Below are 26,192 nucleotides of genomic sequence, written 5' to 3'. Positions count from 1 at the left end.
TACAGCATTTTTCCTTAATTTTTGAAAACTATTCGCGTGCTACTTCTAATAGGGCTGTTGAGGGCTGGCCACCCCTGCTTTAGTGCAAAATATCAATTTTTTTTTTTGTTCAGAAGAACGGAACAAGTGACGAAGTTAAAATTAAATTCTAAACTATTTTGAGTGAAACATAAAAAAAAAATCTCTCTCTTCTTTCTCTTATAGCGGTTTCAAAAAGCTCTTAAAACTATCATTATAGAATGATTTGTCGTATTAAAGGATATCGTTGTATGGGAAGGAGACTATAGGCAATTCCATTAGACTAAAGGCAATTGTAATGGGGCGTAAAGTTGGTTTTGTTTGCACTGTTGATACAAGTGAAGAAAGCCTACATTACAAGACATGATATAATTTAAAGGTTTTTTTTTTAAATCTTCTTTTTACTCACTCACGCACGCACATATTTATTTTAATTTAATTCAATTTTCATGGCAAAATACGTGTGGTGTACGTATCGCGAACGGGCAAAACTAATAAACTGATTAAATGAAGAAAAGAGAGATGATAATTTTTCCCCCGGTATGTATCAAACTTACCAACTTCATTTGGGAATCATGCGAAATCGCCGGGAAAAGTGATAAATGTAGTGAAATCATGGGCGGAGATACGGGGGGGGGGGAGTGCCCCCCCCCCAGCATCAAAAGTAGAATGGGCAGATCTCATGTATATGTATGTATATGAATTGACATCATCATCATCGTGCCCCCCCCAGCAATAATGACCTTGCGCCCCCCCCCAGACTTCTAAGACTATCTCCGCCTATGAGGGAAATTATCACACTAACCAAGACGATTGGTTTTTTTTATAACTGGCGATTATGCACAATCACCGATTTATCACATTTGCCGTAATATCCATTTCATGACCCAGGGATCATTTGTTCTTGAGGCATGCTTTAACCCTTTAAGCGGCTCAGAGAAATCACTAAATACACCCTCTAAATAAAGTATATTTTAATGAATCGGCTTCTTCCGATTTGCAACAGGTGCAAACTAAGGTGTTTAGGAAAAAGCGTTACATTGAGAAATCAATTTTATAAAATATCCGAGTTTGCCAATACTACTTTCAAGGAGGCGAGATATCTCGTCAATGCCGCTTAAAGGGTTAAATAAGGACAATGCCTCAGTTCTCTCTTGTGTTGTTTTCACCTGATACGTTAGCGCCTCAATAAGCTGCTACAGCCTAAACGCATCACCTGCGTCGCCCCCCTCAATGTGATAACTCTCTCTCCCCATTTTTTTCCTTACAGTGCTCTATCACTTAACACATTTTCATCGGGAAACGAGAATTCTCGTTTTACACATATGTTGAAATATCTTTACATCACTTCATATAAGTGAGACATTAAGTAGTAATATTTATAATAATATAATATTATTATTATACAATATATATAATAATTATTAATAACATTAAATATAAAACTTTTAGGAAAAATAGCCCGATGCGAGTGTGTCAAGTTTTTCTGGGGTTCCACGGAATCAGAAGCCTTTTCCATTGGGAATGTAATAAAAATACAGTATCTCTATTAGAGGAAATACAGTGGTGAGTGGTGCCTCACAATTTAATGCTCATATTCCTCGGGATCGCGCATGCACAGGGCCGCCTTAAGAGCATCATGGGCCCCCGGGACAACTGATTTTTCTGAGGCCCTACCGTTCAAATTCTCCAAAAATTAAAGTACTCATTTTTCTTAGGCTCCTCTTCTCTTGAGGCCCCCGGGCCGTGCCCGGGTGGACCCATGCGTTAAGATGGCACCGCGAATGCATGAAAAGTTTCAGATAGATTTCTATGAAAAATATTGTCCCGCAATTTAACACAAGTTCGGTGACGGATTAGTATCGAATTACGAGACATCACTATACTCATATTTGTGTTCGGGTTCCGTATAAAAATATCGTAACCATCATAACCCCAAGCGGACTAGAATGCTTAAAAAACCACTGCTCTACTAAACCTTTAAGTTTCTATCATGATTTCAGAATCACCCTGTACAGTAATTATCTTTATTCGAATACTCTCTTGTATCACCAGAAACCCATAGAAAACTCTCATCGAAAGAGGATCAAAATTCGAAACATTTCGAAAGATGTTTTCAAGGTGTTTTTAAAGCAAGGTATTTATTTCAGCATTTTGAAAAAAAAAAAAAAAAATGATTCCCATTAGTTAATTGCTAAAACGGAAAAATCCCTTCATTAGTATAAACAACTTAAATAAATTTCTTTCACATTCCATAAAATAAGTTTTATCCTACTTTTTATTTCTCCAGTAATCTTACCGACGGTAAAAATTCATGTAAATATTTGATTTTTAAATTTTTCTAAATAATGCTAATAGAAATGAAAAATTCGTGAATACTTTTTTTTTCCCCCCAACAACGTGTAAAGTATTTGAACTAATCAGCAAATTTACCATGCGAAATAAAAAAAAAAAAGTCTGTTTTTCTTATAATCCTCACTCAATTAATCAATTTTCCATCACACGAACGTTTTTTGAAATGGAAGAAATTCAATACGTTCTCTCGATTAATTTTTGGAATAAATTTAAATTTTTACTTGCTCTCGGAATTTTTTCCAAAGACACGTGACACGTTTGTCTAATTGATTTATTATTACTTTTTTTTTTTTGAAGTCACGTGTACGGTATTGTTATATATTACCGAGACCAAAGACTCATTTCCGTGCAGATTACCACCTGCTGCTATTCTTTTTGGTCGGTTTTTCTTATTATTCGCGGAAAAATAAAAATATTACGTTTCAAACATTTTTCTTCTCCTTTCAGTATCATGGAGACAGAGAAAAAAAATAATTTTTTATTGTTATTTTCTCTTGTTGTCGCGTCTGTTGTGTGTCCATCCTTTCACTCTACCTCCAACATACAATCGTCTCACACAATAGGCTTTTACCCCATCTTCCCCTACTACAACAACATCATCATCTATCTACTATCTTATCCCATGGCTGCAGCGCCCCAATAGCGCATGCTCACGAGCATCGTGATCATTTTTTGGTCTTTCTTTCTTTTTTTTTTTTTCTTGTGGCTCCGAAGGATGGCGGGTTTTCCTTGCCTCGATCAGTTTCTGGATGGTGAATAGTAGTATACTACTTCCCATCGATGACTACGACCGCGCGCGCGAGGAGCAGCAGCAGCAACAGCAAGCCCGGCCTCTCTTGTGCAGGCCTTAAAACCGTGTTGTCGTCGGGAGGGAAAAAGGAAAGGCCAGTGTCATCGGGCTTCTTCTTTTTTGCCGTGTACGATGTGACACCAACACGCTCACTCTCATACACTGAGATAGATATCGAGTTGGTCGGGTTTTCAACGCCGCCAACCACTTAGTTTTTTTTTTTTTAAGTTTTTTTTTTCGTTTTTTTAAGTTTTTTTTTTACATTTTAAATTTTTGGTTTTCACCCGCCAATATATCACTATCACACATAGCATAGGCAAGCACGCATCGCGGTGTGCGTGCGTCGTGTGTGTGTGTGTATGCGCGTACCGTGCGTGTGTTTTCCTCAGCAGGCCTTCCAGCCAGCCGGCTCGGTAAAGAGATTGGCGACGGCCGCCTTAATGCCGTCTCCTCCTGGTGAGGAGGCCCGGTATGAAGAAACAGAACGTTCGGACTCTGTCGCTGATTGTATGCACTTTCACGTATCTTCTCGTTGGAGCAGCCATTTTTGATGCATTAGAATCGGACAACGAGGACCGACAAAAAGCTGCCCTTCAACACGTCGAAGGCCTCCTCATCCGCAAGTACAATATCTCGCAAGAGGACTATCGCATCTGGACAACCATTGTCATGAAAAGTGTTCCGCACAAATCTGGCATCCAGTGGAAGTTCGCCGGAGCCTTCTATTTTGCTACCACCGTCCTCACGACCATTGGTAAAAATTTCATTGTTCAAAATTTATTTATTTATTTTTTTGCAAATTTTTCAATTTAATGACCTTTATCAGGAGCAAAGTTTGAAATACATAAGATATCCTCATTTTTTTTTTTAATTTGAATAACATATTTGCATTTTGTATCGATGCAATAATTTGAGTGCTCGGTGCAAAAAAGACGTGACCCCAGTTCCTTCAAATTTCGGGAAACAAAATAAAAAAAATTCAATTTTAATCTTTAAGGTATAACAACAATTTGTTTGTCATTATTACTACATAATTTGGTTCTATTAGCATGAAATTTTTTTTCCTGTGGGCTATAGAGCAAATTTTTTAATTTTGGAGCTAACTCGATATTATGAATAATCACTTTCTCGGACAGTTATTCTGTATAAAAAATCATTAACGTTTCGGAATTTCATTAGTGAATTCAAAACAAAATTTAATATATTTCCAATAATAAAATTACTTTAATTGGTCAAATTCATGATGGGTAACATCCAGCTGATCGGTTGAATTGTATTTTCTTAGTTCGTAAAACCGGAGAGAATAAATGTGACGTTCTATCACATACTTTTCCGCATTTGTTGGGTAAGGAGATTAATTAAGAAGATTTGAGATCAATTAAGTAAGGAAAGTAATTAGGTGGCTACTTTTTTGCTACACATACCGTTTCTTGGCAGAGAGTGGGTAGAAGCTCTTTTTTTTGGGATATAACTGAGAGATGTGCGGGATCAGTTCAGTGGTAAGGAGAGGACTGGTCTAAAAGAAAGCAGCTTCCAGGCCTACCTACTTGATATAGATAAACAAGATTTAGCTTCACTTGTTGAGAAACTCGGAAACGAAAGCTTGGATCAACATGTTTCTTGCGGAAATTGAACCGAGTTTTTCTTTTACAAAGAAAAGATGTGTAACTCAAATCACCCCAAAATTGAAGCTACTTCCTTTTTTTGCAGCCAGCCCTTTACCAAGTACTCCGTATATTCAAAAATTTTATACCTTTTTAAACTAGGGCTGGGGATCGACTAAAATTCTTAACTGGTTAATCAAAAACTTTTGATCGATTAATTGAAAGATTAATCGAATTTAATCGAATATTTTTCGTAATTATATAATATTAACTGATACTATAAAAATATTTTTTAATTCATTTCATACACCCAATAAATAAATATAAGGATAAATCAAGACTGCCCGTACGATGCGATTTAAGATGTTGAACGTTATTTGTCAAATCTTGGAGATTCTTCATTTGAATCTTGTCATTTAAATCAGTTATTTTAGGTCAATTACTGATTTCGGAACTATTTCCAATCTTTATACTGTTGCTTGTTTTCCTATAAACTCTTGCCGAATAGTACTTGTTGGGAGAGAAGCTTCCCAAATACAAATGCAAAAGCCACAACAGGCAAACTACCCAACGAAGTAGCTGAAAAAAAATATCTGCAAAAATATGGATGTCAAAAATATAAACGGAATACACGGAAACTGTGGAAACAATAAATTTTGATGTTGTCTTCGGAAACGCCCATCAAACTGAATTTGAAACTCAAATTTCTGTAAATACCAATTTTCATTAAATCGACATGTATTCCCCAATGCCGAAAAATTTGATTAATACATTTATTGAAACAGTTTTAAATATGATCAATCATCTAAAATGTTATGACTGAAATGGGACTTTGTAGGAGGTAACGGGCGTCTTATAAACGTGCCCTTGTTCACTCCGCAAAGGGTACGGCTTCGTACGAGCTGGGACCTCCAGTTGGAAATTTGAAATTTTGGCTAAGGGGAATTTGAGTTTGATGGGAGGTGAAAAAGTGGATGAGTGTATATAAGTGTTGCGTGTGGGAAAAATGCTATGTATAAGAACATAAGACATCAAAAATTAGTTTCGTCAAATAAATCAAGCTAAATTACAAACCTTTCATTGAAACTGTAATCGAATTTTAATCGGATTGATCGAGTCGATTAAATCAACAAAAGTTTTTAACGATCGATTAACCGACCCGATTAATCGGACCAGCCCTACTTTAAACAATGTCATGAAACAAGAAAGAATAATGGATATGTTTCGCGATTCACATTAACACTCAATCCACATGTGCTTTGCTTTAAATATCCGTTGACGTCTAATTCCAATTTCCCTTATAGCTTAGTTGGTGGTAAAGTTTTTGGTTCATTCAATTTTTAAGTTTTTCGATTGAAAAATGCGGATATACCTTTAAATAGGCTAATTTTGAGTACTATTCTGATAATTATCAAGGAAAGCTATGTGAAATATCACCATTACCAGTACCGAAATTCACACACATGTTGAATTTTAATAAGTTTTCTAGTTGGGCCAAATTGTTTTTCAGGCTGTTAATTAAAATGAAAATAATGAAAAATTTAATGGAAATAAATTTCAGATGAGGGTTCAGAAGCCAAATGAAGCAGACTTGCAGACGATGTCAACATTTTTCCCTAGACTTCATACCAGTCAAAGCCGCCCTTAGGGGGTGTGCGACAGGTGCAGTAGCACTGGGCCCTGCGGTTTGATACCCCCACACATACGGTAATAGAAACGGAAAAAAATACACATATTTTATATATTTCTCATTAATTCTTATTAAAAATACATTTTTTGTAGTGAACAAGGTGTCAACTGATTTGATTCTGGAATTTTCATCGATTCTAGATTTCTTTCATCAATTTTGGGATTTTTCTCTCATTAATTCTGAATTTCCATCAATTCAGAGATTTTTCTCTCTCATCGATTCTGGGATTTTTCTCTCTCATTATTTCTGAATTTCTATCAATTTTGGAATTATTTCTCTCATTCCTTCTAAATTTCTATCTCAATTCTGAGATTTTTTCCTCCATTAAGTAATTTTGAATTTTCATTAATGGTGGGATTTTTTTCCTTTCATTAATTCTGAATTTTCATTAGTTTTGAGTTTTTTTCTTTACTTCTGTATTTTCATTGGTGAATAGATATTTTTAAACATTCTGTGTGTGATAATGCATAAATCTCGGGATGCCGATTACCCCCCACAAAATATATAAAATTGGGTCTATAAGGAGCCCCCAAATCATTTTCATATCAGGGATATTTTCTCTGATTAATTCAGAATTTTTATCAATTCTGTGGGAAAATAATATATCTAGTATTTAAATATATTTAATTTATTAAGTATATTTTAAATCAAATTTATGTTTAGACCATATCTTGGTACTATTACGTGTGTAAATGAAACAATTAGCTGCAAAAATATCAGTATACGTATAATTACTGGCTCAAATTAATATCAGAAGAATAAATATCGAAAATTTCAGAGCTGTAGGGAATTGAAAAACACGCAGAAATTTATTTTTCTCCCCGATAATTAACATTTACGTTCTCGACCGAATTATTCATTTCGTTACACTAATTGATGTGTCATGCCTTCAGGTGGGTGAGTTAGACCTGTCACCCACAGATCCAAGAAGATTTCGAATGGTCAAATCCATCCAACTCCCAGAACGCGGTTGGGCCACTTCGGGTAAGTGACCTTTAAGCAAAAGCCAAAAGCAATAAGAATAATTGTAGCCGTCCGTGTGTGATGACTGAAGTCGGTTACACACGTGATGCATTATTACCAATGAAAAAAAGTATAATGAGCTGAGAATTTTTTTCTATTGACAATGATTGACGTCACAGCCAGAAATTATACATGTGTGCAACCCCCCCCCCCCCCGAAGATGAACAAACACACATAATATATGGGCTCTTAATCGGTAAAAGCCGAAATATATATACGTTAAGGTAAATGTAATAAATTCGGTTATTATGCATAATCGCCGACCATTTTTGTAAGCTTGAAAAATTTCCATAAATTTATCACTTTTACCGGCGATTATGCTCCCAAGCGTCGTTGGTAAACATGATAAATCTTTACTACATTCATTACAGTTGCCGATTATTATGCATAATCACCATTTCGTACTGGTAAATATAATAAGTCGGTTCCATTGCCGTGATAAGATTCATTATTTGGATGACCGTACTTGTGAGCGAGAGTCTGGAACGGATATAACTTAATGAACTCTGATTTAACGAATTTTTCCGGACATTCCCGAAATAACTCCTATTCGACGAATTCTGAAATCGGATATCGATGTAACGAACTCCCATTTAACAAATTTTGCGATCTTACCCAGCTATAACAGACTTTCTCATTTAACAAATTCGTTGATTTAACGAATTTTTACAGGTTCTTTACGTATAAAATCAGACTCCAATATAACGAACTCTTATTTAACAAATATTACAATCGGACTTTGATATAATGAACTGCTTTCTGCCAAATTTAGAGATTGTACCCCGATATTACGTATTATTTTATCAAATTATCATTACGTATTATTTTATCAAATTATCATTACGTATTATTTTATCAAATTATCATTACGTATTATTTTATCAAATTATCATTACGTATTATTTTATCAAATTATCATTACGTATTATTTTATCAAATTATCATTACGTATTATTTTATCAAATTATCATTACGTATTATTTTATCAAATTATCATTACGTATAATTTTTTTTAGCATTTATCAGATTTACCAATAACACTTGGGTATTACACATAATCACCGGTAAAAGTAATAAATTTATCAAATTCACCGAGAAGATTGGCAATCATGCATAATATAACCGATTTTTCATACTTACTATAACACATATTAGAGTAAATAAAGGCTAAATTCTAAAATAAGCGATAGAGAAGAGAATATAAGTTGAAAGTATTGAAAGTTTTGCAGTCCAACTTGGTGAATTCGAAGCTCAAGGCGCAGCAAAAAAAGTTCTACTTATCCAAAATTCGAGTTATCCAATTAATCTATACTGGATCATCCAAAACCATTTGGCGGATTAATTCTTTTTACGAATTTAGATCAAGGGATTTTTCCGGTTTTCGACTATCTTTCTATCGCGAGGAGTTTAACTTCCTTAGACTTTAGGCAATTCCAAACAAGATTTGGAAAAAAAAAGAAAAAATATATATATATCGTTGCAGAGGGATTTATCGTTATATCGAGTATCGTTGTAGTGAGGTTTCACTGTACCAAAATATTCGAAAAAAAATCGAATTAACCCTTCATTTGGCAATGTTGCTCTCAAGCACAACGTGGTTCACTTATATTTTTCAAGTAAACGCATTCCATATTTTGAGCTTGTTTCGGCATTAATGCTTTTAAGTAAATCGTAAACATTCGATTTTTACTTATGAGATGTTCATGAAGTTTATATAATTACCCCAGCAGAATGGCTCAAAGGTACACGTCTCTTATTTCCTAACAAGCCAAGCAAGAATTATTTTTGACCCTTGCATTGTGGAGAGAAGGGACATTTTACTGTGCATTCTTGAACAACGCTAGAAAAACAAGTTGGCACACAATAAATGGAATTTTTAGACTATTCAAATCTATGTAAATCATATAAATACAGTCCAACATCTCATATTTTTTTAAATATTGACAATAACTTTTTTTTTGTCATGTAATAGCTTTCAGGGTACCTCATTCGCTTAATTTTTCTCCTCTGGGTATTTCAATGCTTGCCAATTAAAAGGCTAAACAAGAAATTTTAACATTAATTTGGATAAAAACTCAAAGGGGGGAAGTTCGTAAAAGTTCGAATTATCCAAAATTCGAATTAACCAAGTTCCACTGTATATCTAGGCTGGGGGTATGTGTGTGTTTTCTCAGAGCTATTGGGCTCTTAGAACAAGATGAAAGCGGCGCCCGTGTCGTTCATTTCGCTGCATGAGCATCGACCGTGTGGGTAAGCCAACATCACGTGATATATTACCATTCTTCTATTTATTTTCCTTTTCTTCTATGAGCTTCTCGTCAGAGACGAAAAAATAAGAAGCTGCTTTCGACTCTTATGCCTATCCCCACTCCACCTTTTTTTTATTTTTTTATTTTCAATGTCCACGCCTCCGTCATATCTTGAGCTTTTCTTGCGTGCGTATGAATCTGGAGATGAAGAAAAACGCCATAAGAGAAGAAAAACTATGAAAAAGGCCGTTTTTCTTCATTTTTTTCTATACACGTATATATATAAAAAATAAACATAAAAAGAAGCCCCCTACCCCAGCAACGGGAATGGCTCGAAGTAACTCCTGACATTTACCGCTTTTTTCTATTTAAATTCTTCTTCATTTTATAATCAATGTGTATTTTCCATTCCACAGGTAACGATTTTTAGAATGGCGAGACCTTTATTTGATTTTCTTCTAATGCCAGAAAATATTCCTAAAAACAGAATTTCGATTTTGACCTTAAATTCGAATAGTTTATGGGACTCACAAAACTTTATGGCAATTGACTACCTGCGGGAAAAAAAAAACAGTGTGGTTTTAATCACAATACTGTATAAAATAAGGAAATCCCAAATGAAATTTATAAAATATTTCTAAAAATTTTTTAAATATTTTATATTATGTTCTCAAAATTAGTTTACTTTCGGTATTTACGCCAGACATTGTACACTGAAAACTACAGCATATATTCAAATAATTTTAGTACTGTCTATTGTTATAACTGTTATCTGTGCAATGAAATAAAAGTTTTAAGGTACACAAAATATTCTCTGAGATATGGCAGTTTTCGTGAAACAATACGCTGTTTTAACAAAATTCAATATTTTAATTCCAAACAGCGGTAGAATGTTAAATTCTGAACATATAGCCAAGATCCTAATTCATTGCTTAGCTAATATTATCAGAAAGGCTATTGATAAATTTCATGAGAGTATCTTGCATAGTTTTTGAGAAATTTAGTTTCGCATGGAATAAAGTAAGGAAAACATGGATCTTCAACAAAAATAAAACGCGTTTGAAAACTGTTTTTTGCATTTAAAACCATTGTTTCAAATGGTTTAAATCCGCAATAACTTTGTTTTCACTTATTTCATGTACAAGAATAAAACAGATTTTAATTCTATGTAAAAAATTCTTTCAAATATATTTATAAAATCATTTTTGACAATTTTCAAGAAAATTCGTTATTTGAAGTTGCCTTAATTCAAATATTTTTAATCCTCCCATACCTTCAACTTTTTTTTCTAATGATAAAGCAAAAAGATAACAACCAGCTTATGATATTGTAATTTTTAATGCTTACGCTAAATAAAAAGGTGAGTTTTTGAGACTACAAAGGTCTAGCTCGAGGGTGCGGCCCGTTAAAGTTCAAACATTCATGTCCGTCATGAATTACCTGCCACACCCCAGAAAAAAAAATATAAAAGACGTAACTATATAATAGTTATCATCGTTTGTAGCAAATCCACTGGCCAAGCGACATTTAAATAGATTATTTACAAGGCAAGGAGCAACGAATAACACACGATTAAGTTTAGCCATTATATTTTTGGTTGCAAATTTTTTATATTCATCACGAATGCCCAAATCGAGGCATAATAGGAAAGAACAACATAAAACAGAAAATATCAAGTAAAAAAAATTATACATTCACGAGAGAACAGTGTAGAATAACAATATCGACTTTAATTTTAGTGTAATGTTTGATTTCATTCTACCATGACCTACGTATTTCTAAAACGTAAAAAAACATGCATATTCATTGTCGGACTTGAAACTAACTCATATACATTCAAGTTTGTACGCTAAGAAAAGAGCAAAGAGCGTACATTGATTATTCAAATTATTGTCTTTATTTATAGCTATAGTTTTTGCTTCTAAATTTAGTTCAGTTGTTTTTGTCCGCCACTTAAAATTTAAACCTTCAGTAATGATATTATTGAAATAGAGACCGACTTTACAAAAACACTGAGTGTTTTTCATATACACTCCATTCATTCGCCCCTCTAAACAACTTCTACTATACATTTTGGTCTACGTCCAGCATAAAAATAAGGGGAAAAAAAGTAAAATACAGAATCTTGAGAAAATTTTTCTCATCGATAAAAATATCATTGGCAATGTGCCCTTATTTAGATGAAAACTTTGCGCGTTCCATTTTCACTGTGTTTTTTTCTTAAGATAACAAATTAGAGCTTATCTCTCAGACTTTCAATAGATTTTTTGATCAGTCAGTCGTGGCATGTGTGATATAAATACAGGGTGGCCAATAATTAAACCGACGCTATTACAAACCATCTGTAGCTTGATCTAACAAGAACGAAATTTGGCAGGAGGTTAAAACTGAACTACGACATGATTAGAAGGACTGAAATACTTCCATTTGGGGATTGATTCTTTTATTTTTGAAGTGGTGCCGTACTGATTAAGCTCTGTATGAACGTGCTTCATCTAGCATACAAGTTACTTCTTTCAGAAGTAAATCTAGAAATATAGTTTTTACTAAAGTTACGGTATGATTAAACTGTTCAGCACATTTCTGCGAGTTAACCCTTTATATCCGACATTATGAAAAGTAGAATGAGAAGAAAATTATAATACATCAAAATAAAAGTACAAATGTAATGAACATAATAAATAGCTATGCAAGTTATTTGTTATGTCATTTTAGGTCTAATTAAAGAAAAAAATAATAATGTTTTTGAAACAATTACTTAGTTCAAAAGAAATTATCTAACCTGGTACTTTAAAGTACCGTCAGGATATAAAGGGTTAATGGAACGTGTGACTGGTCCTGTCAGAAAAATTGTCCTACGATGGAATCTGCTGTAAAACCACACTAAAAATATCTTTTTTTTGAGAATTTAAAGGAATTTCTTGTAATATATGGCGTGTTTCGGATCCTCAAAATTTTCAATTTCGGGTGTTGACATCAAGATAACAATGGTTCTTATATTCCCACAGAGTTATAAACAAATTGTTTTCCTTGACGTTTTGGTGTTTGGGGGGGACTCTATAATTAATTTATATAAGTTCTTTTCATGTACCATAAAAAACCCCATAGAAAAATATATATTTTTATTTCCAATTCAATAGTTGACTGTTTTTTTTATCGAATAACGCGATAAAATTTATCAATTAATATCGAAAAAGTATCAGAGAATCTTTTTAACCCAGTTTAATAATTAAATTTTTACACAAGAATAATGTCTAATGCCACGTAGTATTATAAACTTCTTAAAATAAATTTGAACGGTAAGTTAAAAGCATAAAATTTAATTTAATTTTCTAGTATTTCGTTTTTTTAATTCTTTAATCAGATTACGCATGATTTATACGAAGCTGCGAAGTGTAAAAAGCCATGGCGTTTCTATAAAAAAATTTAATTTATATAAGTCATTTTTCTTATTGCGGCTTATTTAACAAAAATTACGGCAATTTATTTTTCACCTAATCCTTCTCTTTCCATGTTTTTATTAGTCCTTTCACAAAATCTTGTGCCATTTCATTTGTTAGATAGAGTTTTAGATGATTTACATTAGTGTCATGGAATTATGGCTAACATGTATACATAAATTATTAAAATATGTTTAAAAAATTGAGATGTACGGTGTTATCGACTCCATCGCAAGTTTAGAGGCGAATCGACTTTCGCTACTAATTACGGCAAACGACAACCTGTCAAGTATCCAAACTTGAAACGTTATTCACATAAATTCGATATCGCGTTGAGCTTGTCTTAGTAAAATCTATCCGTTACAAATGCTTAAAAATGCATGATTTTTTTCGTAGTTAAGGACACGTACAGAAAGCAGAAAAAATCATTCTAAAAATCAATTCGAAATGTTCTGCTTATACAGGGCCTCAAAGAGGACGTACAGAGCTGCAAAAACCGCATATAAAGTAAATGTATTCAAGTATAATACTACTTTCCAAATAAATAACTACCTTGTTTGTAATTCAAACTATAGTGCGAAAAAAAATCGGGTTGAAAATTTGAAGGCGAAAAAAAAGAATAAATAAATAAATGCGAGCGAAAATTTTTTTAACAAATTAGCGAAATCACAGCCACACATTCTCTGCAACAAAGAGTTGTTGTCGTTAATTGGGACATCTATTAGCCAATTCAAACTATGAAATGGAGAGAATATGTCCTTACCTTATATGCGAAGGTGATTCTGAATTCTTATCTTCAAACTGAAAGGACCCTTTCCACATATGCAAAGCTTTGCATTCAAGGGTTAAATAGTTTTCAAAAACCCCGTTTTCCCCCAAATATTTTACTCCACGCTCGGCCAATATGATGTGAAAATATCACATCATTTATACATATAAATGAATAAATATATATATTAAAATATTTTTTTTTTGTGTAGTGCAGTGTGGTTCAGTGTATTTTTTATTAAGTTGTACAAATTCAGATTATTTAAAAAAAACCCTCGTATGATATTTCTGTTTCATATCCTTTAGTTTCGACCATGTAGCCGATTTCAAAGAAATATTCGCGCCGAAAATTCGAATCCCTTTCATGAATTGTAAAGGTTTAAAAAAAAAGAAGAAAAAAATACATATATGTATATACATATTTATTTATTTAAGTAATATATTGTGGATTGAATACTATGTTAAAGTAAGAGGGACAAAATAATCCTTTTTCTTTCTAGAGGAGTATTCATTACAGTTTTATATTTAAAAGCATTGAGAAAAAAGAAGAGAAGTCTCTTCCTTTCTCCTTTGACTCAAAAAATAAATATTTTTCTTTTTTATAAAATATTGAGCAAATAAAAGGTATCAAATATCATAAAAACAGATATATATATATATATATAAAGAATGTCGTATGACATAACAATCAAAAAAATCCATTTCATGTTTAAAGCGAGAAACAAACAACATGGCCGAAACCAAAGATCTACCGAATCACGTTTCAACTTCATTTGTAAGAAACTAGAAAAAAGATACGAATAAAATCTTAAAGGTAAGAGGAAAAAATAAGAAAAATAGTTTCTCACAGAGAGAGTAACTCAAATACATCAATATAGATTTTTATCGCAATTGATAGAAAAACCATCGTTTTGATGACATCAATCTCTTCCACGGATCTTCGTTTGACTTTGATAAAAATTTATTTTTCCCTCTTATACATACATATTCATGTTTCTTTCCACTGTAACATATTTTTTTCTGAAATTAATACTTTAATAAACTGAAATCTTGGAATTGAATTTCTTTTATATTTCGATGCATTTTGGATTACGTTACTAGAAACTTTCCATTTTTTAAAATTATGGAATTTATTATCTAAGTTTTTATCGTTCTTTCTTCATCGGTATAAAAATAAATATAATACGCCAGTGTAGAGAAAATATATTTCTAGTTTTTAAGAGGAAAAAATATGAATATTAGAAAAAAGGAAACGCTATTTGCATTCAATGCTAAAAATCTTTAATATTGATTTTTATATTAGAAACGTCTTTCTTCATTTATGAAAGTGATACGGGGGTATTTAATTTTTTTTAATCATATTTAACAGTTTTATTTTTTCATATTTTAAAGCTTTCGCTATCAATTTTCGCTTTCACCATCAATAATTATGGTGCAGTTTCGTGTGAAAAAGATATCTATGGTACCCCTGTACCTTAATCAGACTTGTCCCGTGTACACATATTCTGTTTTCATATATGAAACTAAGAATTGAAATATTTGAAAGCCAGATTTGGCTTTGCTTTTGATATACATAACATTGTAACGAGACATTCAGACTGTACCCGGAGAAATGAGTTCTCTAAAGTATAAGACGAATAATACGAATGTTTCCAAAAAGTATTTGAACAGATAATGGTGTGTGTCCTACGTCGAATACTGACAGCGAATAGTTTGGATTTTTTTTCTCAAATCTATTTCGGAAACTTTTTGTATAGACGGTAGGAGAAACTGACCTGGTACATTCAGGTCTTCCTCAGAACACTTTTGAGTGCGTAGACAGGCAATAAAGACAAACTAATACATTATCAAACCGACGCGAAAATTATAGTCCAAAAAGCTCCTCACAGACAGCTTAGTATTGATCCAATATTTATGCCCAGCATTATATCAAGATCGATGTCCAAAGTCTATGCACCTCACGAAGTGGCCGATCTCAAACTGGTCAATTTGAGAAGTCTGGCCAATTCCCGGTGTGAGTAGCCACTTCATGGAGTAGAGATAAGAGTAACTGGACTTCATAAAAAAGAGTGTGTTGTGTGTGTGGATGAAGTAAATTATCAGGTAGTCCCGAAAAAGTTTTTTCACGCAAGAAAGAAACGAAAGGACGTACAGAAGGGACGAAGACATGTCTAGAACAAAATTTTTGGTCATCATAAATTGTTATTTCCTAATCAATCTCAGTCTGTCACCACTTTTGGATGCCACGCTTGAAAATAGCCGTGGTTTTGGACGGAAAAAACTTTTCCACTATTCTTCACATGTCTTCCCTGTGTTTTTTTTACATGTTTCTTTTTTGTAAATCAAGATATTCAAGATATTCATTTTGCTTAAAATTATTACTATTTTGCTTTGAAATATTTTAAGAAACTGAAATAGACCAAACTCTGTAGTAAGAAGATCAAGCATATAAGGTAGGTGTTTAGAGGAAGATGTACTCTCTACTTGTTAATACAAGATATACAGAAAAACTGGCTAATTTTGTAGAGATACTGATTTTTGAAAAAAATTCATCTCTGCCTCTACCGGAACTCGAACCCGGGTTCCTCGAATGAGGATCTGTACAAAATTAGCCAGTTTTTCTGTATAAGGTAGGTGTGGAATGAATTTTCTCTCTTCAAAATGGTTTTCTTCGGTAACGGGTACACTTCAAATGTTTACATATTCCTTCTGCTGTGCTGCCAATCCACGCAGGGTATCTATTTTCACACACGACAACGATTGCACATGACGAAGATGGATTTGAACGGGTTAAAAAGAGAACCGTGGTTGACTCTTCAAGCACCTTACGTAAACTGAGCTTAAAAATTATTCTCAGAACGTCGTCCAGCTTAACAGGTCACTCTTGTTGAACAGGCTGAAGTTTCAAGACCGAAATTTTGTGAACAATCTATGACATATATGATGCCAAGGATTTCACGACTGTACACTACAATTCTTTCCACCACTATGGTCACTGAATGACTCTTATTTAATTCATAAAGCATAACATGCCCCACGTGTTCTTTTTATACTGTAACATTTAAGCACGTGTTACTACCATACAAACAGATACGTAATGAACTGCTAATATCGTGACCATGAACAAATTATAAACTACTACATCAAATAGCCTACTTGCTCAGGTAAATGCAGAAAACGACAGTACTCTCATAAGATGACCTAATATAGTTCTTTGCAGCAAACCGTTCTAGGAATTGAATTTTCGTACTTTTATTCCTGACTTGATATCAAGGTGTTGAGATCCCTATACAGTACGCATGCATACAAAAAATATTAATACGATATCAAGACACAGAATAAATTTTTTTATTTAGGCTGTGTAGGGTATCAACATTCGCGAAGAGAATATAAACAACGCCGATGCTTCAGACGTAATATTAAGTCGGAAGTTGTATGAAAAAAAATTAAAACATTACCGCGCTTCGCTCCGATAGTTATGTGAATATGCATGCTGATTTCAGATTCCAAAGTAACCTTACGAATTTTTTGTGTGAAAAAAGTTTCCTTCAAAGTCCTTTCCTTATACATTCCAACTTGGTCAAATCGAAGTTCAAGGAGACTGAAAAAAATCGAATTGATCAAGTTCCGCTGTATTTATTATGCAAAATATATTTCGTTCTGCGTCTGACCCTTGTATAGTGCTAAAAGACAGCTGTTACTGAAAAGATTAGAGATAAAAATGCACACGGACGTACATAATATTGGTAAAAAAAACAAATAAAAGTTACATATTCGAAAGTATATAAAACAATATACCAGACCTTAAATACTAATCACTACAGAGAGCATGTTATTCTCGTTTGATTCTAAGAAACGTGATTGATTAGGAGAGACGTCACACTTCATGCAGTTTATTTTCCTTTCCAGAAAATTGTTCCTGTGGTGAATATTCACGCATAGACTTTGCCCAGACTCCGTGTATTGGATATGCACATTATCTTTTGTTATAGCATCATCCAAACATGAAAAGCGTAAAAAACATGAACACAAATTCTGTCTAGACTTATCCCCCCCCCCCCGTTCCTTTGATGTAGGCTAATCATAGCTTTTTCTAGTGAATTTCTGCCTGGAGAAAGATAAAATGCATTTCATTCAAAGAATAAAAAAATTGGAACATTCTAAGGGTTAAAGGTTCCACTCTGTGCTACAGAAAATGCCAAAAAATACGCGCAGTTACTTTTTCTCCACCAAGTTCAATATCAGCTGATGCCGTACATATTTCTTGTTTTATACGAGTTCATGTAGTTATTGTATTATCACATCTTTTTATTTTATTTTCATTTTTCCACCCTCGGAATGATGCCGCATTCAATTACCGGAGAAAAAAGGCAGGAAAGAATTATATGGTGTTTCATCCTATTTCCAAAAAACCTGATATGCAGTTAGTTATTGCGTCACGATGATCAAATGCATTTATTTCTCTTATCAGTGGCGATTTTCCTTCTTCTGGTTATTATATTGCCCAAGAAATATTTCAGACAAAAAAATCTCATCACTTACACATAACACACATATCCTTTCTTGTTTTATTTCTCTATCGTAAGATAAAAAAAGTAACACCAAGTTGTTATTTAGACATTGAACGAAAGCAACAAAAATACTCGGCCCATCGGTAGCCAAAGTTTAGCTTTTCTGTAACATTTTCAAGATGTTACATATATTGACATAAGATACTATTACCGATAAAAAGGAATATATCGAAGCAATAAAACTATTTTCAGAATGACGAGATTCTAAGCTACATTTCTTATTGAATTATAGTTATAGCGTGATACAATAATACACATCAGATACAATGAAATGCCGTACACATTATGGTAAAATGTATCAATAGAAATAAAACCAGTTGATGTTTATTGAATGGTCATGAAAAAGGATTAATAACAGGATCTATTGAAGTTGAAATCAACCCAAAAACTGAAAAGATAACATCTTTTTTCAAAAAATTTAGTTCCTTCCTCCTGGTAAAATGCCAGATTTTTTTGTGAATTTTAAGAAATGTACACATTTTTATTTTTCAAATATGTACTCAAATTTTAAAACAGGAAATAAGATTTGGTGAACCAAGCCAAAACTAAATCTTTGATCGAAATCGTCCTTAATATTTTTTTTATGATTTAGCAATGTCGTTGAAAAAAAGCGATGAAAAGTTTTAATGCGAATGTACTTCTTATTATAGTAATTATTTTTAAATTAATTTGAAAAAAATTTGAACTGTATATGCTTGTAGTTGTATAATCCAATTAGCAAACGCTACACTTCAGGGATTGGGATTTTTTAAAGTTACTTTATGCAACTGAATTTTATAGCCATTTAAATTAATTATAAATTACGGCTCTAAAAAGCACCAGAAAGAAAACTAGTAAAGATCTCTGTGGAATCGTCGAAAACGCGGTTTTTTTTAAGTATTTTTATCATTTAAATTTTTAATTACAGGATGTGACTTCATGAAAACTATGAGTTGACTAATAAAAGAAAAAGTAAGAGTAAGCCGGATTGTGTGTGAGATAAAGGCATCTAAAGGACGTTTCGAGGTTTCTTGTCAGAATTTTTCTTAACACAAAAGAACAATTTCCATTTGTGGAAGAAAGATGGCGCTTTGCTGATCATACAAGCCAAACTGGAGAGAATATACGTTGAGCTGGTTAGTGCACGAACGAACATGTAAGAAAAAGCTTTCAGGAACTCACCATTACTGCGGGTCTAATATGCCCTTGTGTGCATAAAACGACCAAGATAGAAAAATAACTAAGTCAATGAGAAGTGAACTTTTAATGCATACAGTTATGACAAAGTTTGTGTGTTCTAATAAGATAAAAACAATTTACCTTCCCCCCCCCCCCCACATAGAGATACGAAATTGATAACAATTGTTCTTATAGTTTTTAATGAAAATAAACGAAAAAGTAATAAACTTTACACACCATTGAAAACTTATTATTCATTGATTTTCTTTTTTTTTCTTGGAACAATTTTCGTTTCCACGATTTCATACCATTCACTAACTCTTGTCAGCATCGGCCTTTTCATTTTTAATTAAAGAAGCCATAAAATAACATTTCAAAAGTACATAATAACAAATAAGTGATTCAATAATTACAGAAACATAAAACTATTAGATAATAATAAATAAATAAAAAAGCTTTCATCTCATTAGGATTAAAATGGTATTTTAATCAGAATTTATTCTCAATTAAATAGGATTATAAAGTCCCATGAAATAACATAATGTCACAAACACGTGCTATTTTAATCTCAAATAAAATTAGCGTTAAATAATATAATCGCGATAACTGTATTAATTTAATAAGACACTGGACACGGAACTGACAAGATCATTCCAAGAGATTTTGTGTTTCATTTCTTTCAATATTAAACCATTAAAAATGGTTCGTTAATTACACAGCTTTTATTTTTTTTTAAGATCCGCTAACGATTATTGATCCAAGCACAATATTTAAGAAATTGATTTGTGCTGAAGTTAAATATTCTTTTATTTTAAGTAGTATTAAAATTAATTTTATAACTTTTTTACTGCAACTACTCTCGTCAGAAAAAAATTCAGTTCAGTAGCGTGTTATATTAACCAATTTAGTGATTTTTCACAGTGGAGGGGGCAAAAAAATTACATTTGTACCCCTGCCAAAAATTATAGTTACGGCCCTGAACGTGGGCTTAAATGTTCAAATGTACTGTCAGAACTGCTGTCTCATTACCTCTAACTTACCTTTAAACCTGGGATACACATGCTACAAAGTCGATCGAAACTTGTAGCTACTTTGTAGCCACCAATAGGTTGATTGGCTGCATTCAAGCAAATGTTACTAATAAATAAGCTCATTGGTTGCATATGCTCGAAAGAGGCATGCCTCATGTTACTTAGTAGCATGTGCATTTCAGGGCTTGGTCTACTTTGGTGCTAATGGTGAACACTGGATTGAAGACTTCCACTTATAAAAGACAAATTAATCGGGCTGATGTCGTCCATAAGTTGAGAACCACTGCTCTAAACCAGTAATGGTCAAACTGTTTTAGGAGCTGGCCGAACATATTCTGACATTGATTCATAATTGGAATTTTTATGCTTAGAAGTGAACAGGCGGGATATGTATTCTTTGAAGATTGCCATGGTTTCATGGCAAATTAGAAGCAATGGTTTATCCTTTACAACTGTGAAACTAAATAAGCACATTTTAATAACTTTATGCGTATTTATTAGGGCGTGTTCCATTTTTTTCATACGTCCAAACCGATTTATATTTAAATTCTCTCAGCTATATTTTGCAATGTAAAAAAAATTAAACACCGTCTTAGAAGAATTTTTCAAAACACTGAAATTGGAAATTTCTATATTATTATTCTAAAATCTCCGGCGGACCAGATAGAACCTCCAAGCAGGCAGTGGTTTGTCCATCACTCTTACCATACTTGTTCTCTAACCCTTATCCATGTGAACCAAATATGGCCACAGCATCAAAATTAGTAAAAAATTTATATTATAATAATCATACAACGGTGGATTGATCCAGTTTATATTGACGATCCTATAGTTGTCATTTTTTTATATAAAATGTCCATTATACAATCCAAAACCATTTCATCATTGCAATTGATCATTTACCTAGTTTTATCAAGGTATGAATATCACGCGTATCTGCAGATACTGTATCGGAAGTAATTTCATGTATATTAATTGCAATGTGAATTTCAACGTAAATGTAGTTAGAAAAAAAAAAAAAAACAGCGACAAAAACGGTCCATTTCCACCGATTAGATGCATGGTTAACGTTTACAGCGCTTTTAGCCTTTTAATATATTTTAATCTCGACAAATTTGCCCTTGGGAAGGTCTTTTCAATTGTCAAGAGTTTTCTGGAACTTCTCTGAAGGGAAGAAGTTTGTAAAAAAAATAAATAAATCAGGTTTTAATGAAGTTTAGTATAGAGTTTTCAGCAGTACTTTTAAAATTCCCCTTTTCCTCGTTTGCAGTTAGTAAGTCGTAAGAAGCTTTTCGATCTAACAAAACACAACCGTACCAGACGCGAGAAAAGCAATTTTCAAATGAAATAAGGTTTTATTTATTTATTTTTTATTTTTTCCTAGCGAAAAAGGGAAGCTTCCGATTTAAATGAGCTGAAAGTAGGAAAAAAATAAATATATAAAGCAGCATTTGTGAAAGGATATGAAAGGTCTCCTCTGGCCGAGTCCAATTTATTTACCAGTTTGATTTTCCTTTCCTCATTACATTAACCCAACCAATTTTCTGGGGCTAGAGGGAACCCAAGCTGAAAAATTTCGGCGTAAAGACGACAACGCAATCATTCCGAAATGCCTAATAGCTTTAGATGGACTATTTCGGTTCCCTCGTGGGTTCTGCCGCCGAAGACAGACACCATCAACACATCGTCTCCCAGAGTACAGTAGTAATTGCAGTGTAAATAATAAAGTCTTTTAACGTCTTTTTTTTATTAAAATAATCATTCTTTATTGCTTGTTTGTTTGTCGGTGCAGCTATCATTCTCAGGGGCATCCGGAAGTGTTTTAGACCTGTGGGTGCTCAATTTGAGGTTTATGTGGGTATTTTTTGATCTTTGGATTGATTCTGGGGTGCTCGACCCCATCATAGATGTATTTAGAAGGTAATGCTATGTAATACTATAGAATATTTGATTTATAAATTGATTCTGGGAGTTAAGTGCTAGGAAATAATGTAGGATGAACGAAAGTTTTTTTCCTGGGTATTATGCCGAGGTGAACTCGGAAGAGTTCAAGTTACCTCTCTCTCTCTCTCTCGGCGCATAATATCCAGAAAAGTTTTTCCTTCATATATTGGGCTGAGAAAAAATCATCTCATTCTCAATACAGGGTGACTAAATTCATGGGACAAACTTTAAGAGGAGATATGAGACTCCTAAATAAGCATTTTTGGTCATAGAATGAGTGGTCAAACCGTAATAGCAAAGGCGATAGAGAGTGTTTTTAGAGATTGCACAACATCACTTCACCAAAAGCAAATGTATTTTTCTGATGGATTTGCTACAATAAGTGCAATCAACCATTTGAGGGTGCAGGGTATTGTAATGTGATAGACATTTCTCGTGGTGCAACGCGGGTGACAATAATTCTATCACAAGTACCGCTTAATTATTGTTTGGCACAGCATAACCTTGATGGTTCTTAATACAACCAATAAAAAACAAACTCTAATCTGAAGGTGCATATGCACCCTCGAATAGTTGATAGAACGTATCACAACAAATCCGTCACAAAAATATGATATTTACTTTTGGTGAAGTGCTGTTGCGCACTCTCTAAAAACGCCCTCTATCGCCTTTGCTACTGAGGTTCGACCACTCATTCTATGACCAAAAATTGCTTATTTAGCAGTCTCATACATCCTCTTAAAGTTTGTCCCATTAATTTAGAACCACCCTGTATATATAATGTAGGATATTTTAATTTGGGAAGTAATTTGAAATTGAATTGGCATTGATTTAATTTCAAGTAATTTTTATTTAATTTGGGATTGCCCAGCCCCGTTCAGAATATTAATATAGAATATTTAGATTTGTGAATCGGTTCAGGGGTGTGTGTGTTTTGACTCCTTACTACAAAATACTATAGGATATTTCAATTTCTGAGCTTATATTCTGGGGTTGCTGTTTCGTGCTGCAAAATACTGTCAAATATTTTGATCCATGAAACAATTTGGGGTGATTTGACTCCGTACTATAAAATACTAAAGGATATTTTAATTTCTGAATTGATTCGCAGTGTTCGTTTCAGCCGCTGCGGTGGTTGACTGGTCATAATGACGGACTCGCATCACGAGGATCCGGGTTCGAACCCCACCGTCACTGCAGTGGTGGTCGGCTGAAGTTGGTTCCCAACTTCAAGGGGCAAATGCGAGCCGATCTCCCCATTAAAAAGTCTCGCCACAGAGAGCAACAGGCCTACAACGATAAATTATTCAATCATTACACTTCACTCATAGTTAGAAAAACTGGTGGAAGATGGCAGCACTACACACATAACAAGCATTACACCGAAACAAACTTCACATCAGGTTTCACTACACGTACACGCACATTCCCGCTTGTACCAATTCGTTAGAGGTTCCGCAAAGGAATATGGACGAGGTGCATGTCTGGGTGTAGTAGTGTTCGTTTCAGTACTACAAAATATCATAGGACATTTTTTGATTTCTGAATTGATTGTACTAGTGCTGAGGCCCGCGTGCTACAAAATACTGTAGGACAGGCATCTTTAACCCGTTGCTCGCGAGCACCATGGTACTCCCCCGAAGCACCCAGAGTGCTCAACGCTCGTGTCCGATTTGGTGCTCTCGAGCACTTCAACGTTCCAATGAAACACCTTTTACAAATTTCATCAAAGGATTGAAATCACCCTGATTCTATGTGTTCCTATGCTCGAACTTGCCGCAAGGGGTGCTCTTCTTTTGGTGACGGGTAAAGGCAGTGCGCTCGCTACTAGAAAAAGGTTGAAGACCTTTGCTATAGGATATTTTTATTGCTCGTACACACACTATAAAATACTGATAGATATTTTGATTTCTGAACTGATTCTAGAGCTTCTTGGCCACGTGTCACGAAATATTGATGGACATTTTAATTTCTGAATTTATTTTGGGAGTATATTCGGCCTTTGCGCTATAAAATGCTCAAGTATATTTTGATGTCTGAGCTGCTTCTGGGGTGTTCAGTTCCGTACTGTAAAATACTGTACTATCAAATATTTTGTTTCGTAAATCAATTCTGGAATGTTTTGACTCTTGTACCATAAAATACTGTATTTTAATTTCTGAATTGATTCTGAGAGTGTCGTTTCAGTAATAAAAAATACTGTAGGATATTTTTATTAATCTGGCCCCGCACTAGAAAATATTGAGAGATATTTTGATATCTGAATTGATTTTGGGAGTTCTCAGGTCCGTGCTGCAAATATTGCAGTATATTTTAATTTCTGAATTTATTGTGGGAGTGCTCGGCCTCACGCTATAAAATACTGAAGGATATTTTGATTCGTTGATTGATTCTAAGGTGTTTTGATCCTTTTCGTACTGCAAAATACTGTATTTTGATTTTTTCAATTGTTTGATTTCTGAATCGATTCTGAGAATACTCGTATATGCGACCCGATCTCCCCGTTAAAATGTCTCGACACAGAAAGCAATAGACACACACAACGGTAAAAATATTCTTTCATTATACTTCACTAATAGTTGAAAAAATAGATGGCAGCACTAAAATTCACGCAAAATACTAGATTCACACTCAGACCGATAGGTACACATACGCACTTCCGGCACAACGCATTCGGAAGTAAATATTTCATGTCGATAGACCGAAATCGTGCTCGGTTTGAAAGAAAGAGTACTCGTTTCAGTGCTACAAAATACTGCAGGATATTTTTATTGCTCGGCCCCCTCACTACAAAATGCTGACATATGGTTTGATTTCTGAACTGATTCTGAGGGTGCTTGGTCTCGTGCTACAAAATACTGCAGGTTCTGAATTTTTATTTTGGGAGCACTCGGCCTCGCACTATAAAAATACTGAAGGATTTTTTTGATTCCGTACTTGCAAAATACCGTAGGTTATTTTGATTTCTGATTCGATTTTTAAGGTGTTCAGTTTCGTGCTACAAAATGCTATCATAGCATATTTGATTTCTGAGTCGATTGTGGGAGTGCTTAGCCTCGTGCTGCAAAATATATTGTCAAATATTTTGATTTGTAAATAAATTCTGTGTGCCGTGGATACTAAATAATTAAGGATAATTTGATTTGTGAATGAATTCGGAGAGTGCTCGACTCTATATTACTAAATACTGCAGAACGTTTTGATTTCTGACATTGTTCGAGCTCTCACAACATCCCGCCTCCAACGCCACTAATCATTCTCTGTACGCGTGTGTGTGTTTTTACCATCCTAATTTTTTTCTCTCTCTTGATTTCGGAGATAATTGGATGTCATTAATAGCCCGTTCTACCCATTATTTTAACTGGCAATTATATTGAAACGTACCGTCACATAATATTTTTATAAAAAGTCTCAAATTTAACTACCATATATGCCGTATTTTTATAAGCATGGAAACAATAAAAATACCTATACAACAATTTTTTTTTGTTTCTCACAGCAGAAAAATAAAAAATTTCATTTGAAGATATTAATTAGTGTGTGTGTGTGTG

The 26,192-nt window shown here is 33.6% G+C and overlaps 1 protein-coding gene across 1 annotated transcript in view; it reads left to right on the top strand.

The window, feature by feature from the left end:
* Positions 1 to 3,100: 3,100 nt before the first annotated feature.
* Positions 3,101 to 26,192, top strand: part of LOC149065672 (two pore potassium channel protein sup-9-like) — a 37,219-nt gene continuing 14,127 nt past the window's right edge. The window contains exon 1 of the mRNA XM_089253786.1: positions 3,101 to 3,917. Coding sequence (XP_089109912.1) covers positions 3,635 to 3,917 — 283 coding nt within the window. The 5' untranslated portion in view covers positions 3,101 to 3,634. The remainder of the gene's footprint in view (positions 3,918 to 26,192) is intronic.

Source organism: Pholcus phalangioides, unplaced genomic scaffold (genome assembly GCF_987345545.1).
Source record: "Pholcus phalangioides strain wild (caught in Gottingen) unplaced genomic scaffold, Ppha-v1.0 ptg000039l_1, whole genome shotgun sequence".
Classification (NCBI taxonomy): Eukaryota; Metazoa; Arthropoda; class Arachnida; order Araneae; family Pholcidae; genus Pholcus; species Pholcus phalangioides.
Note: the sequence above shows the minus strand (reverse complement) of the source record. Positions and strands in the feature narration are given on the sequence as shown.